Here is a 12,645-nt window from a genome sequence, read left to right as displayed (position 1 = left end):
CGGGAGTTTGCTGCCCTCCACCAGCCATGCCCTTTGGAGACATTCTAACACCCTCCCTCCCTTCATCCCGTCTTCTGACTGCAGCCGATGCAAAATGGCACAGAATGAACACACCTTGCTGGGATCTCAATGTTATGAGACCCAGGAATCAGGAATAAACCTGCTGCATTGCGGGCTTCACCATAGAGAGGAGAACACAAGTGAGAATATTGCTGACAAAAGAAACGTTTTCATCAAAGTTTTTTGTCTTGCACTCATCAGGACAGTTCACAAGAATACCAAATTTAAAGGAAACAACAATTTATACTGCTTGAGAAGAGATTGCTGATTGTTTGGCAAGTGGACTCTGACTGGTAGAGGCATTGCCATGGAGAATGCACCAGTTGATGGTGACTGACAGTTAACTGTGAAACATTGTTTGAACTTTAAACCAGGCAGCTTGACTCTGATTGGTCAAGGTATTGCCCTGAAGAATGAATGAGCAAATGGTTGTCACTTATTTTGTTTAGCTAAAATGATGTGTGCACATGTTCTTTCTGTCTGCAAACAATGGGGCCTTGTGTATTAATCTATGTAACTTCCAGTACATGCAAATGCACCACATTGCAAGCCCAGCTGACAATCTTAAATTGCTTGTCAGCATAATTTTTAGCACACTGAGGATTATTTAGTAAATGTTCTCCAATCATGAAATCACATCTAATGTTGGACACTTAAATTTTGCAAGCACGGGATGATTGGGTACCGAAGGAACATGCTGTTTGATATGATCTGCCAGTCTTTGGGACATATGGCTACAAACTAACATCACACTGGCACTGAAATTCATATTCCACATTACTCAATTGTGTGATAGGCAGAATGTAATTTGACTTGATGGCAGCATCCTGTTAGTGGCGAATACCACTTGTGTTGTTACTGCATGGTAGCAGATGAAACAGCTAGCTTCACTGTTGCTCAAATTTTTGAGATAGTTTGCCCTTCCAGGGTAATCTGAGGTAGACTGGGCACATTTCATGGCCAATGGTGACGGCCTTAGACCTGTTCATAAGTTTGTGTAATATACAGTGCGAAATGATCTGACCAGGGTTGCCATTATCCTACAGGATGCCTTTGATGCACTGAGGCCATCATTATTACCCTGGAAGGGCAAGATATCTCAAAACTTTGAGCAACAGGTGAAGCTAGTTGTTTCACGCTGCTACTATGCAGTCGCAACATGAGTGGTGTTCGCCTCTAACAGAATGCTGCCATTGAGCCAAAGAGATGTCCTGCCTATCACACAAATGAGTAATAGGATACATGAATTTCCATGCCGGTGTGATGTTAGGTATGTAGGCCATCCCAAAGGCTGGCAGAACATATCAAAAACATGTCCCAGTTGCTATTCACAACAGGCAAGGCACAGACTATACCCAACCAGCCCTTGCTTGCAAAACTCAAACAACTGTGTCCAAAATTAGATGTGATTCCGCAATTGGACAACATTTGCTAATTAATCCTCAAAGTGCTAAGAATTACACTGACAACCAACTTAAGATTGTCAGTCGGGCTCACTGTGTGGCGTATTTGCATTTACTGGAAGCTACATATATTAATACACAGGGTCCTGTTCTTTGCAGACAGAAAGAACATGTACATATTTTGCACCGGTTTCAGCTAAACAAAATAATTCCTCAAGGCAATGCCTTGACCAATCAGAGTCAAGTTGCCTGATTTAAATTTCAAATAATGCTTGGAAGTTAACTATCAACTACCAACAACTGGTGCATTCTCCATGGCAGCGCCTCTACCAATCAGAGTCCATTGCCAACCAATCAGCACACCCTTCTCATACAGTATAAATCAGTTGTTCCCTTTATATTTGGTGTACTTGCAAATTGTCCTGACGAACACAAGATGAAACGTTTTGACAAAAAAAGTCTCTTTTTCTGCAATATTCAAATTCTGTACTACCAAACTACAAGTGAGAATCTTTGACATCCAGTTGCCTCATAAGAATTAGGGTGCCCCTTTAGTTGGCCACTTGTGCTGACCTTGAACTCCACCCACCTGAAAAGACCCTCTTCCCATCTCGAGGAAAGTCACTGTCTAACTGCATGGTCAATGTCAGTTTGGAAAAATGGTGCTTGTCACGTTTTGACTTCACTCTACCACCTTCTACCCTCCCCCATCACCCATCAACTTGCCCCATCACCCTAGACCCACCCAGTATCGCCATTACTCTCCCCTCTGTCACCCTTGAACCTACCACAATACCCTGGACCTTATCACAATTCACTTCCACATGCCTTTTTCCCTTCAGAACCAACACCCATTGCTGTCCCCATGTCCACCCTGACCCTGCCCCTTCCTGTTATCCGAGCCACCTGTGTCCATCTCTGTGACACCCTCCCCACATCACCAACCCCATGAAATCTTCACGTACCAAACTCCCACCCTGCACCTGCCACCCAATTGTATCCCACTACCCCCGCTGACTGTGACGTTCTCTTCTATCGCCAAAACCCTGAGTTCTGCCTCCCAAGAGCCCATCATCGACCCCTCCTTCTAAGACACTCCCCTGTCCCCTTTCCTGTATATTCCTGCTGCCCTTCCCCCATCCCTGGACACTCTCCCTGCTCTCCTCACCCTTTCCCCGTAAGCCTGCCTCCCTTGTTTAGCCTTTGCTTTTACTTTCCAAAATAATGCACCCTCCCCCAACCTCCATCCCGACATCCTGCCCCCAGCCTTCATTTCCCTTGCCCAGCCTTGGCTCAAGATATGCTAACAGTACCTGCAGTGAAGTTATGGGAGATCCCAAAGAAGGAGAAAGTAACAGGCCTCAAAGTCATGGAAGGAATTGAGGCTCGCCAGGTGTATGCCACTTATAAACAGTCGCAAAACTGAATGTTCGAAATGCTCACTTACAGGGAACTTAATTTGGAGGGTGAACTTAATTTTGGCGAGGTGGGCTTCTAATGAGCCTGCATGAGATGCCAGCGCATGCAAATGGAGTTCTTGACATTGTTCGTCGGGAAGCTCGACCCACCTTGAAAGTCAGGAGAAGAAAATTCCAACAGTTTATCCTCCTGTCAGGAAACAGATTTTTTGCCTTTTGCCAAACTAAGTCCCCTGCCTGCCACAATTACCACTGCTAACAGGAGCAGAAAATTCCACCCACGTTCAGAGAGCAAGGGGCCTTTAAATTTGTAACCGTGACTGGTTTCCTGTTCGTGGCGTAACCTCTCTGCCACATGATGTATAGGCCTAGACTCCTGATTAGACATGGAGTCCCCTTCGCACTGCTAATTGGCCTCCCTCCCATTGGACGGCTGTTAATTGGCCATATGACAGTTAAAACAAAAGGAGTGAATGGGCCATCCGCTTTCCGTTCTGTCTCCCTCACCCCACTGAAAGAATATAAAATCTAGCCCCATGTAATGGATTGACTGTACTCACGAAAGTGGAATGGGTCACAGGAGGGTCAGAACAGTGGCACGAGCTCTTATATGGTGTTGACGAAAATGCCCCCCCAACTCGCCCACTGATACCCACCACCCCCCCTACTCGCCTACTGATACCCCCCCCCCACCCCACCCCCAACCTTCTCCTCCACCCCACCCCTGAACCACCCTTTGCACCCTCAGGGACATTAATATTGGTGCTCCAGTGATTTTACCAATTCATTTATATGTGTTAAATCCATTCTCTCACACTGTTGGGGTCAGGACTGCACCAAGCCAGATTCTGTCACTGATATCATTTGCATACTTACTTAAACAAAGTATTAACTGGAAGACTGGAATGAAATGAAGAATATTCAGATTTTTTTAGTAAGGGACGCCAGCAACAATTGTGGTAGAACAATGACCTGCTATTTTGCTCCCACCCTGAAATATCAGCAGTTCTGACTGGGCAAATTATAAAATTATGCTGAAATGGATGCCCTCAAAGGAGTACAGTACCATTGCATACTGGTTTGTCATGTAGTACATATGGCTGTAGTGTATGCTTTAGTTCATGCAGCCCTTGAAAGTGGAAAATCTATTGAGAGACTTAGGAAAGTGGGTTAACTTAGACTGCTGACAGTTTCAGGGGAATTTCTCTTTCAGTAATAATATTGGAATAAAGTTACTAAACCATCAGGTATAGTTTTATTACTGCAGTATTAACCCTGCAGCAACAGCATAAAAACCAAAAGCACAATTTTAAATTAAAAATGGTGTCAGTTTAACCTGACCTGAATTTCCTGATGAAGAGTCATACGGACTCGAAACGTTAACTGTATTCCTCTCCACAGATGCTGTCAGACCTGCTGAGTTTTTCCAGCTATTTTTGTTTCTGTTTCAGATTTCCAGCATCCGCAGTATTTTGCTTTTATTGCTGTATTTCCTAAATCCTGCTCTTTCTCAGTCCTATTTTTATAATTCAGAGCTTAATATTGTTCTTTGCAATGCAACCTATTTTACCTGTTCTAAGTCTTTCTCCCTGATGGTTCTAAAATTTGAAATCATGAACCTCTCAGCCATCACAACTTTGAAAGAAATGTCATTTCAAGCATGACTTCAAAAAGTTGATTTTACTTCCAATCAAATGGCAGAGATTTCCAGATTGATTGAATCATGTCATTGGATATAAGCTGATCAATCTTTGATGTCTTTTAATGCAATCAAATAGGAAGGGGATGTTAGCCAATGAGTCTTGTAAGGTTTAAATATACATTTCTCATGTACAACAAAAATAAATTCAGAATGTGAAAGCTCTGTATCCTTTTACTGTAAACAATATTTTATTCCTTCTTTTATTACAGCAAGATGGAAGCCCAGACAGCACAAGGTTAAAAGGTGAGTTGTGTGTTTACTTGTTGATTTCTGGATTTTAGTGACTTGGCGAGAGAATTGATACTTATGTATAAAATAGCTTTTTTGCCATCAGTTTGCTTTTTGTACTTATGCAGGAATTAATTTTAGTTTAACATGAAATACTGATAATGGAAACTCATCAGCTTATCTGTAAATTAATGGAAATGAAAATCAAGTGGGATTTTTGACAAACGGACAATCTGCCCTGCTAGTTTGCCGTTTAAGGTGAAATTTATGGAAAATAAGAGACCCGATCACATTCAAGAATGACCACTTTAAATACTTTGAATACTTAACTGGTATAACATTTTGTTTTCCTAAAATGGCGTTCTTCAGTGGCTCACTGAGGGTAGCAGATTTTGTGAAGGGGATGGAACAAGTTCCTGGCTAGCTTGTTGATGCCACTTTAAATCAAGTTGCCGAATCCCTGTTTATTTAGATTCACAACACATGTTTTTAATTCCCTTCCTGCTATACCATTACGTGCACAAAGGCTAACAAAGGACTCTGTGGGTTTATTACTCATCTAAAATCTTTACATTGGGGACGTGATCCAAATTGTTTAGTGCACTGCAGACAACTACTAAATTATAATGCGAAGCATTATAATCCAAGTAAAATTTGCTGTTTATTTCACCTCAATTTTGTCAATCCTATTTCTTAATAACTTTGACCAAGGAACTAGCTTTAAGTCCCTTAAAGCATTTACTGAAACTTACTAATACAGTTAAAGTGTTTCGAAGAACGAAAAGCAGATTTTCGGACTGTGGTAACATATCCCTTCTGGAAGCAGGGACATATGGGCCAGAATTTTCTCGTCAGCCTGTGGGGGCGGGCCCCGCACGCTGAAGTGTAAAATGACGTGCAGTGACGTCGGGCGAGCGTCCCAATGTCACCATGCGCCATCATGATATTCGATGATCTTCGATGTGCGCCCGCCATTAATTAACAGGCCACTTGAGGCAGTAATTAACACCGATTTTTCGGGGCCTGTGCGATCTTCAGTACATCGCACAGGCACAACAGGCAGCCGGGTAGGATACATTTTTATAAACCTCATCCACAGGCAGGATAAGAGGGGTGAGTTGAGTTGCGAGTGGTATTTGTCAGATATTTAATTGTGAAAGTTACTGACACTTGTGAGCAGGAATATTTCAAAACTGTTTACAGCTGCTTGGACAGGAGTAACAGCCTTCAGGTCAGGACTCTGAGTAAACATCATTTCTGGGGCTTTGCTGGTTTCAGGAAGCCATCCCTTAGCCTGGGAATGGGAGTTCTGCTCTCCATTGGAGGCACATCCTGTGAGGAGGAAGGGAGGGCCAAAAGGGGGAGGAGACCAGGAGTCGACATTCAGCCTCCAGGGGAGCCACCTTTGGGAGGAGAGACACAGGCAAAAGGGAAGCAGGGCCAACTGGAAGTCCAAGGCGGAAGGGGCTGCAGAAGACACCACTATCCTGCTGCCAGGATTTACAGGCGGTGAAGAAGCTACCTCAATATGTCTGAGGTGCACTGCCGAAGGAGGCTCCATCTCTCAAGGGAGACAGTGACCTCCATTTGTTAGATGATAGGCCCCGAGATCTGCGCCAACTGTGTGGCTGGGCACCCCATGCCAGTGGCGTGGAAGGTCACTGCTGCCCTCAACTTCTATGCCTCTGGCTCTTTCCAGGGGTCGGTGGGTGATTTTGTGGAGTCTTCCAGTCAGCTGTCTACACTTGTGTCAAGCAGGTTTCAGACACTCTGTTCAGGCGTGCATTGACTTTCATCCGCTAATGCTGGGATGAGGCCAGCCAGACAGAGCAAGCTAGAGGCTTCGCAGCGATTGCTGGCTTCCCCGGCGTCCAAGGTGCAATTGACTTCACTCATGTGGCCATCAAGGTGCCAGCGGGTGAGCCCGGTGCCTTCATCAACAGGAAGGGGTTCCACTCCATGAACATGCAGATAGTGTGTGATTACAGGATGCAGATTCTGCAAGTCTGTGCAAGGTACCCAGGCAGTTCCCACGACGCTTACATCCTCAGACACTCCCAGGTGCCGAGACTCTTCAGTGCTCCAGCCGGCTGAATGGATAGCTGCTGGGTGACAAGGGCTATCCCCTTAAAAGATGGCTCATGACGCCTCTCTGTCATCCAAGAGCAGAGGCCAAGCAGCATTACAATAGGAGCCACGCCTCCACAAGGGCTATGGTAGAGAGAACCATCGGTCTTCTCAAGGTGCGTATCTGATGCCTGGACCATTCAGGGGACGTGCTCCAGTATCCCCAGATCGTGTGTCATTGATAGTGGTTGCATGCTGTGCTCTCCACAATCTGGCACTGGAAAGGGATGACACAGTGGAGGAAGAAGATGTAGACATAGCTGTACACAATGGGCACAATTAATGCCCGCCCAGCATGACGTCCGCCCTGAGGCGCTGTGCACTCCCTGTGCGGGCAGGGGGGATTCCCTGAGCAGGTCTGTGCACTATTTTGCGCATGTGCAAAAGAGCCCACCGATCTCCCTGAGGCAAAGCGCTGCCTTAGGGAGATCACTTCAACTTTAAAAACTGTGCTGAACGGAGAGGAAAAAAATTATTGACATGTCCCCTCATGTTTCACTGTCACATGAGCTGGGACATGTCAATTACTTGAATGTTAAAACTCAATAAACACTTTTAAAACCCTCATGAAACCTCATCCCGCCCGTGGATGAGGTTTCATGTTTCTACGGAAGCCTGCCTGGGCTCCCGGCCTGCCCGCCAACCGTAAGGTTCGACGGGCAGCCCTGACAACGACCTCAATTAGGTAATTAACAGGCCTTTATAGGCCTTTGACAGTCCGAATCAGCTGCGTGCCAGCCGAACTGAAAATCTAAATGGCGCAGAGTGAGGTCGGGATGCACGCCAACCGGGAAATTCTGCCCAATGAGTCCAGTAGTGAGTCTGTGGATGAGCACGCACAGGAGAACACTGAGAGGGTAGATACTGACCTGGGCATCCTCCAGGGAAGCATGGACACCTGGGAGGCTTTAATCCAACGAACCTTCAGCTAACACACCACAGATGGACCTTCAACAGAAGCCAGGGTTGCAGGCTGCATACTCGATGCCTGACAGCAACATCTGCCTGGTTAGGAACATTAACTAAGTGCCTTGTCAATAAAGCTCAATGACAAACAAGTCACTGATAACATCAGGGTTTCCCGTCCACCTGCAGAAGTAAGGAATCACCCTGAGCCATGCTCACATATCAAATTTACTGAATTAACAAAATGAAGCAGAAAATAAAATGAATGCAAAGGTGTTATGCATCACACCAAGTTGTCATCAACTCATAGCACAGCAACATAAAAGCACCAATGAGAAGCCCATGATGTGCCTAGGGTGCCTTAAGTTTATGTATCCGGGTGATATCTCTAGGTGCTCCCCCCTTGCTGGCGCAGACATTTGAGACAGCCTGCTCACTGTGCTGTCCTGTTGGCCTCGATGACCTTGACGGGAGTCCTCTGGGACGTGGAGTCTTTGATGGCCCCACCTGGGAGGAAGAGGCCATTTCCACGGTTGGCATCTCCCCAGCCACTGCAGCCTCATCGGATGCCATGGTCACTGACAGAGGGGCGGAGGAGCTGCTGCCCTCATCCAGAGTGCCCTGAGAGGAGCCTGCAGAGACGACAGACAGCTCCTGCGCTAAGATGAGGTCACTTCCGACCTCCCTGCTCACCATTGATGGATGGGCACCAAGCTGGGATACTTGGTGCTCAATCCGTCTCCCACACTGGCACTGACCAGCTGAGGTCAATGCCACTATGAAGGCTTGCAGATCCGAGCGCAACCCTAGGAGGCCCTGACTGTTCTCTTGGAGGAGCCTCTCCATGAGAGTCAGCATGTCATTCAGCCATGAGGCTCATTGCATTGGTGATGCTCTATGTGGACTTCTCCAGCACAGGGACCATGCCACACATTGCCTCATCCATCTCCGCCAGATCCTCCTGCACACCCAGCTGCACTTACAGCGTTTGCTGCCTCATGGACGACTCCAGGGGCACATCATCGGTCACCGACCGAGCATGTTCCTGGTCCCCAGCAGTCCTCCGACTCCCCACGTCATGGGCACTCTCTGTTTCCACCCATACCTTAAGCAAGTGTGAAGTGCCCTCACCGCTGTGCCCCAGGACACTACCCGATGATCTAATTCCCACCGAGGTGCTAGTATCTGCATGGTGCCTGCCTGGCAGAGATGGTGTGACGCTGGTGATTACATTTGTTCTGGGCCCTCAGGTGTCAGAGGGTGCCCCCCTCTGCCTCCTCATCCCAGCCCTGTTCCGGTGATGCTGAAAGGAAGAATAAGGACATTTGATTATTTCAAGTGGGGACAATGTCAATGTGCATGCCTGTCCCCTGGATGAGCCAGTATGATCCATAATCAATGATCAACCCATGTTGGAAGCTTCAATCACTGAACATTCGACAGTGGGATGACTGCTGGGACACACATGGTGACCTCAGTGCTCGGCAATCTTACCTCCCCGTGGCACCCCAGCCTCACCGCCACCGGTGGACCTGGGCACATGGCACCTCTCTAGATCCATCACTTCCTGCTCGTATCTGGTGATTATGGCTAACTGGGCCTGGCCTCCACCAGTCCACATCCGCTTGGTGGCATTGTGTGCATTTTCTCCTGAAAAGGAGAGAGGAGCATTGATTAGTCCATCCTGTACTGGATTCCCATCGCATCCCTGCCACCCCAGCCAGAGTGGGACATTGCCAGGCTCCAGTGAATTGTCACCCCGCAGCTGCCGCACACTTACACCAACAAGCCAGGGCTGACCACTCCTTTGCCCACATGCTGCCTCCATCACATTTGGCACCACATGGTTAACCTTGCAAAGCAAGGAGGCACAAGCATGTGGAACGCAAAGACCAGCAGATGGATTGGTGCACCACCACCTGGAAGCTCCCCTCCCAACATGTCAGCAGCCTGACTTTGACATGTTTTGCAGTTTGAGCACTGCGCCTAGATGCAGATCCTTGAGGGTGCCCCCAAAACAGTACTCTGGGTGTCTGGCTACCACATGCTGTGGGCGCAGAACCCATCTCAGCACTACCCTCTCAGTGTGAACTAGGCGTGGGCAATATCTGCTGGCCTGCACAGTGAGGGATACATGCCATGAATGATTCAATGCTGTAACTGCACTCAGAGTTGATGGGGGTGCTGGGGGGAAAACCTTCCTGCTGTGTTAATTGACCTCTGCCAACATGGTACTCGCCATTCCCGAGTGCAACAAATCGTTGAAGCGCTTATGGCACCGGATCCCGGTGCACCGCAGCACATCGTAGGAGCTCACCACCTCCACCACCTCTTCCCAGGCACGTTTCGTCATGTGGGAGGCCCTCCTCCTCCCATCCTGGAGAAACAGCATCTCCCGCTGTGCTGCCACCTCCTCGACAAGGGCAGTAAGGCAGTTATCAGAAAAGAGAGGGACACATTGGCCCCCTGCTGGCCTACCCTGCAGCCTGCCCGGCTTCTGGGCCACACCTTGTAGCCTGCCCTCTGGCCTTCCCTCAACATTGGTCTGCTGTGCAGATCCCCTGCGCAGCTGCAGCTGGCCATAGAGAACAGCCTAAAGGAGGCTGCCAGGCATTTTTTTAAACAGACTGCTGGGTCGCCATAGGACCCGGCGGTCTGTACACGCCCGCTGCCGCTCACACACTCCCGCTATCCACGGGAGTCAGAAATTGGCCCGCCCATGCAAAATGGCGGCACAGCTGCCCGCCCGCCTAATGAAAAATTTTGGCCCTGGAAATCAATGATCAGCAGTCCATGATTTTCTGACCATTAACTCAAGGCAACACAATGCTGGTGGCAACTTCTAGCAGGACAGAACCCTTTTCAAAAAAAATCTGAATAAGAAGAAAACATCTTAAGTATATACAGGACAGAATTTTCTGCCTGTTGGGCGGGCGGGCCCAACCCAATCTCCAGCGGCCAGGGAGCCGATCCCCGCCGGAGAAGTGGGCCCCGCCGCCATTTAACGTGGGCAGGCCAATTAAGGCCAGCCCAGCGTTATGTCTGGCGGGAAGCGCTGTGCGCTTCCTGTGTGGGCAGGGGGATTCCCTAAAAGCGAGAGTGCCCATGTGCACGAAAGAGTGCACATCTCCCTGAGGCTAAGTGCAGCCTCAGCGAGATCACTTCCACTTTGAAAAATATTAAAGGTAGAAAAAAAAATCCCTAACATATCCCCCTCATGTGACAATGTCACATGAGATGGGACATTTTCATAATTTACAGATTAACTTCATTAAAATTTTTAAAACCCTGCATGAAACCTCATTCCGCTGCTGGATGAGGTTTCATGTTTTCTCTATTTGCCGCCGGGGTGCCTGACTTGCCCGTCAACCTTAAGGTTGGACGGGCAGGTCCTTTAATTGTTTAAATGATCCTGTCAATGGACTCAATTGGCCATTGACAGGTCAGCGGGCCCGCAGCTGATTTTGCTGCGCCCCCGCCTTCCTGAAAATTTAAATGGGCCGGGATGACGTCGGGGGTTCGACCAGACATCATCCCGCGTCATTTTACGTGTCAGCGGGCGGGCCCCGCCCCCTGTTCACTGACAGCAAAATTTTGCCCACAGTTGCAGACATATTTTGTGTAGAATGGAAGATGCAATTTAATTCAAACATTCCCTAAGTTTTATATTTCTTGGCTCTCACTATATAAATTTGCAGCACAGCTTGAACAAGAATGCACATTTAATACCCTGGGTAAAGTACTGCAACCCAACTACCCTCCCCACCGAACACCAACCACCCCACCTCCTCACCATCAGAAGGCGCGCAAATTTCAGTAGTTGTGTACTTGTGGTAAGTAAGATATATACATCAATTTTCAATGTCAGCTGCAATGGGCAGGGAAGACACTACTGAGTTAATTTTATGATGCTGAGGGTCATTACCTGCTGGTAGCACATATTGGAAAATCACAGATGCACACTTGCAATATGTCACTACCAGCGTGCAATGTTTTCCATCGTGAGACTGTATTTAGAAAATTATTTTTCAGAAACCAATGAAAAAAAGCACATAGCTAAAGTTAATGGCCACAGCATTGGCACAGTCCTGCTGTGGCCATTTTCAGGAGGCCCAATGAGATTAAATCTCAATCCCAGGGTATAGCTGATGGCCTAAAAACAAAAAAACTGCAGATGCTGGAAATCCAAAACAAAATCAGAATTACCTGGAAAAACTCTATGGAAATCTTGTCGCAGAGACGAACAGAACTTCTTCAAGGAGGTAGGCATTTCTTGAAGAGCAGTGGCAGTCAATTAAACAACCACACCAACCCCCTCCACTTCTCTCTCTCTCCCCCCACCCCAAACCACCCCCCCCCCCCCTCCCCCCCCCCCCCGCCCCCACCCCAACACACCTTAAACCAGCTTATATTTCACCCCTTTCTTGGACTCACTCAAGTTCTGTCGAAGGGTCATGAGGACTCGAAATGTCAACTCTTTTCTTCTCCGCCGATGCTGCCAGACCTGCTGAGTTTTTCCAAGTCATTTTGTTTTTGTTATAGCTGATGGCCTGTTTATGTGGCGTGCCCACCCCCGTCCCTCGCCACTGGTAGAATGCCCAGCAATGGCGAAATGAGACCCTTTGCAATGAAGTGTGTTTATGCTCCACATGAGCCTCCCCCCACCCACTTTCTTCACTCTCTCTGAGCATATTGCTCAAAAACTTATTTTCAAAAACCTTCTATGGAGCAGACACTGTCCCTCATTGTAACAGCACAACCTCCAATACAATTGTTCTGAAAAGAAATGAGAGGAGAGATC

At 47.7% G+C, this 12,645-nt stretch overlaps 1 protein-coding gene across 1 annotated transcript in view; it reads left to right on the top strand.

The window, feature by feature from the left end:
* fstl5 (follistatin-like 5) overlaps positions 1–12,645 on the top strand; it is a 1,008,072-nt gene that overhangs the window by 93,844 nt on the left and 901,583 nt on the right. The window contains exon 3 of the mRNA XM_041200324.1: positions 4,793–4,826. Within this exon, the coding sequence (XP_041056258.1) occupies positions 4,793–4,826 (34 nt within the window). The remainder of the gene's footprint in view (positions 1–4,792; positions 4,827–12,645) is intronic.

This window comes from Carcharodon carcharias, chromosome 1, assembly GCF_017639515.1.
Source record: "Carcharodon carcharias isolate sCarCar2 chromosome 1, sCarCar2.pri, whole genome shotgun sequence".
Classification (NCBI taxonomy): Eukaryota; Metazoa; Chordata; class Chondrichthyes; order Lamniformes; family Lamnidae; genus Carcharodon; species Carcharodon carcharias.
Note: the sequence above shows the minus strand (reverse complement) of the source record. Positions and strands in the feature narration are given on the sequence as shown.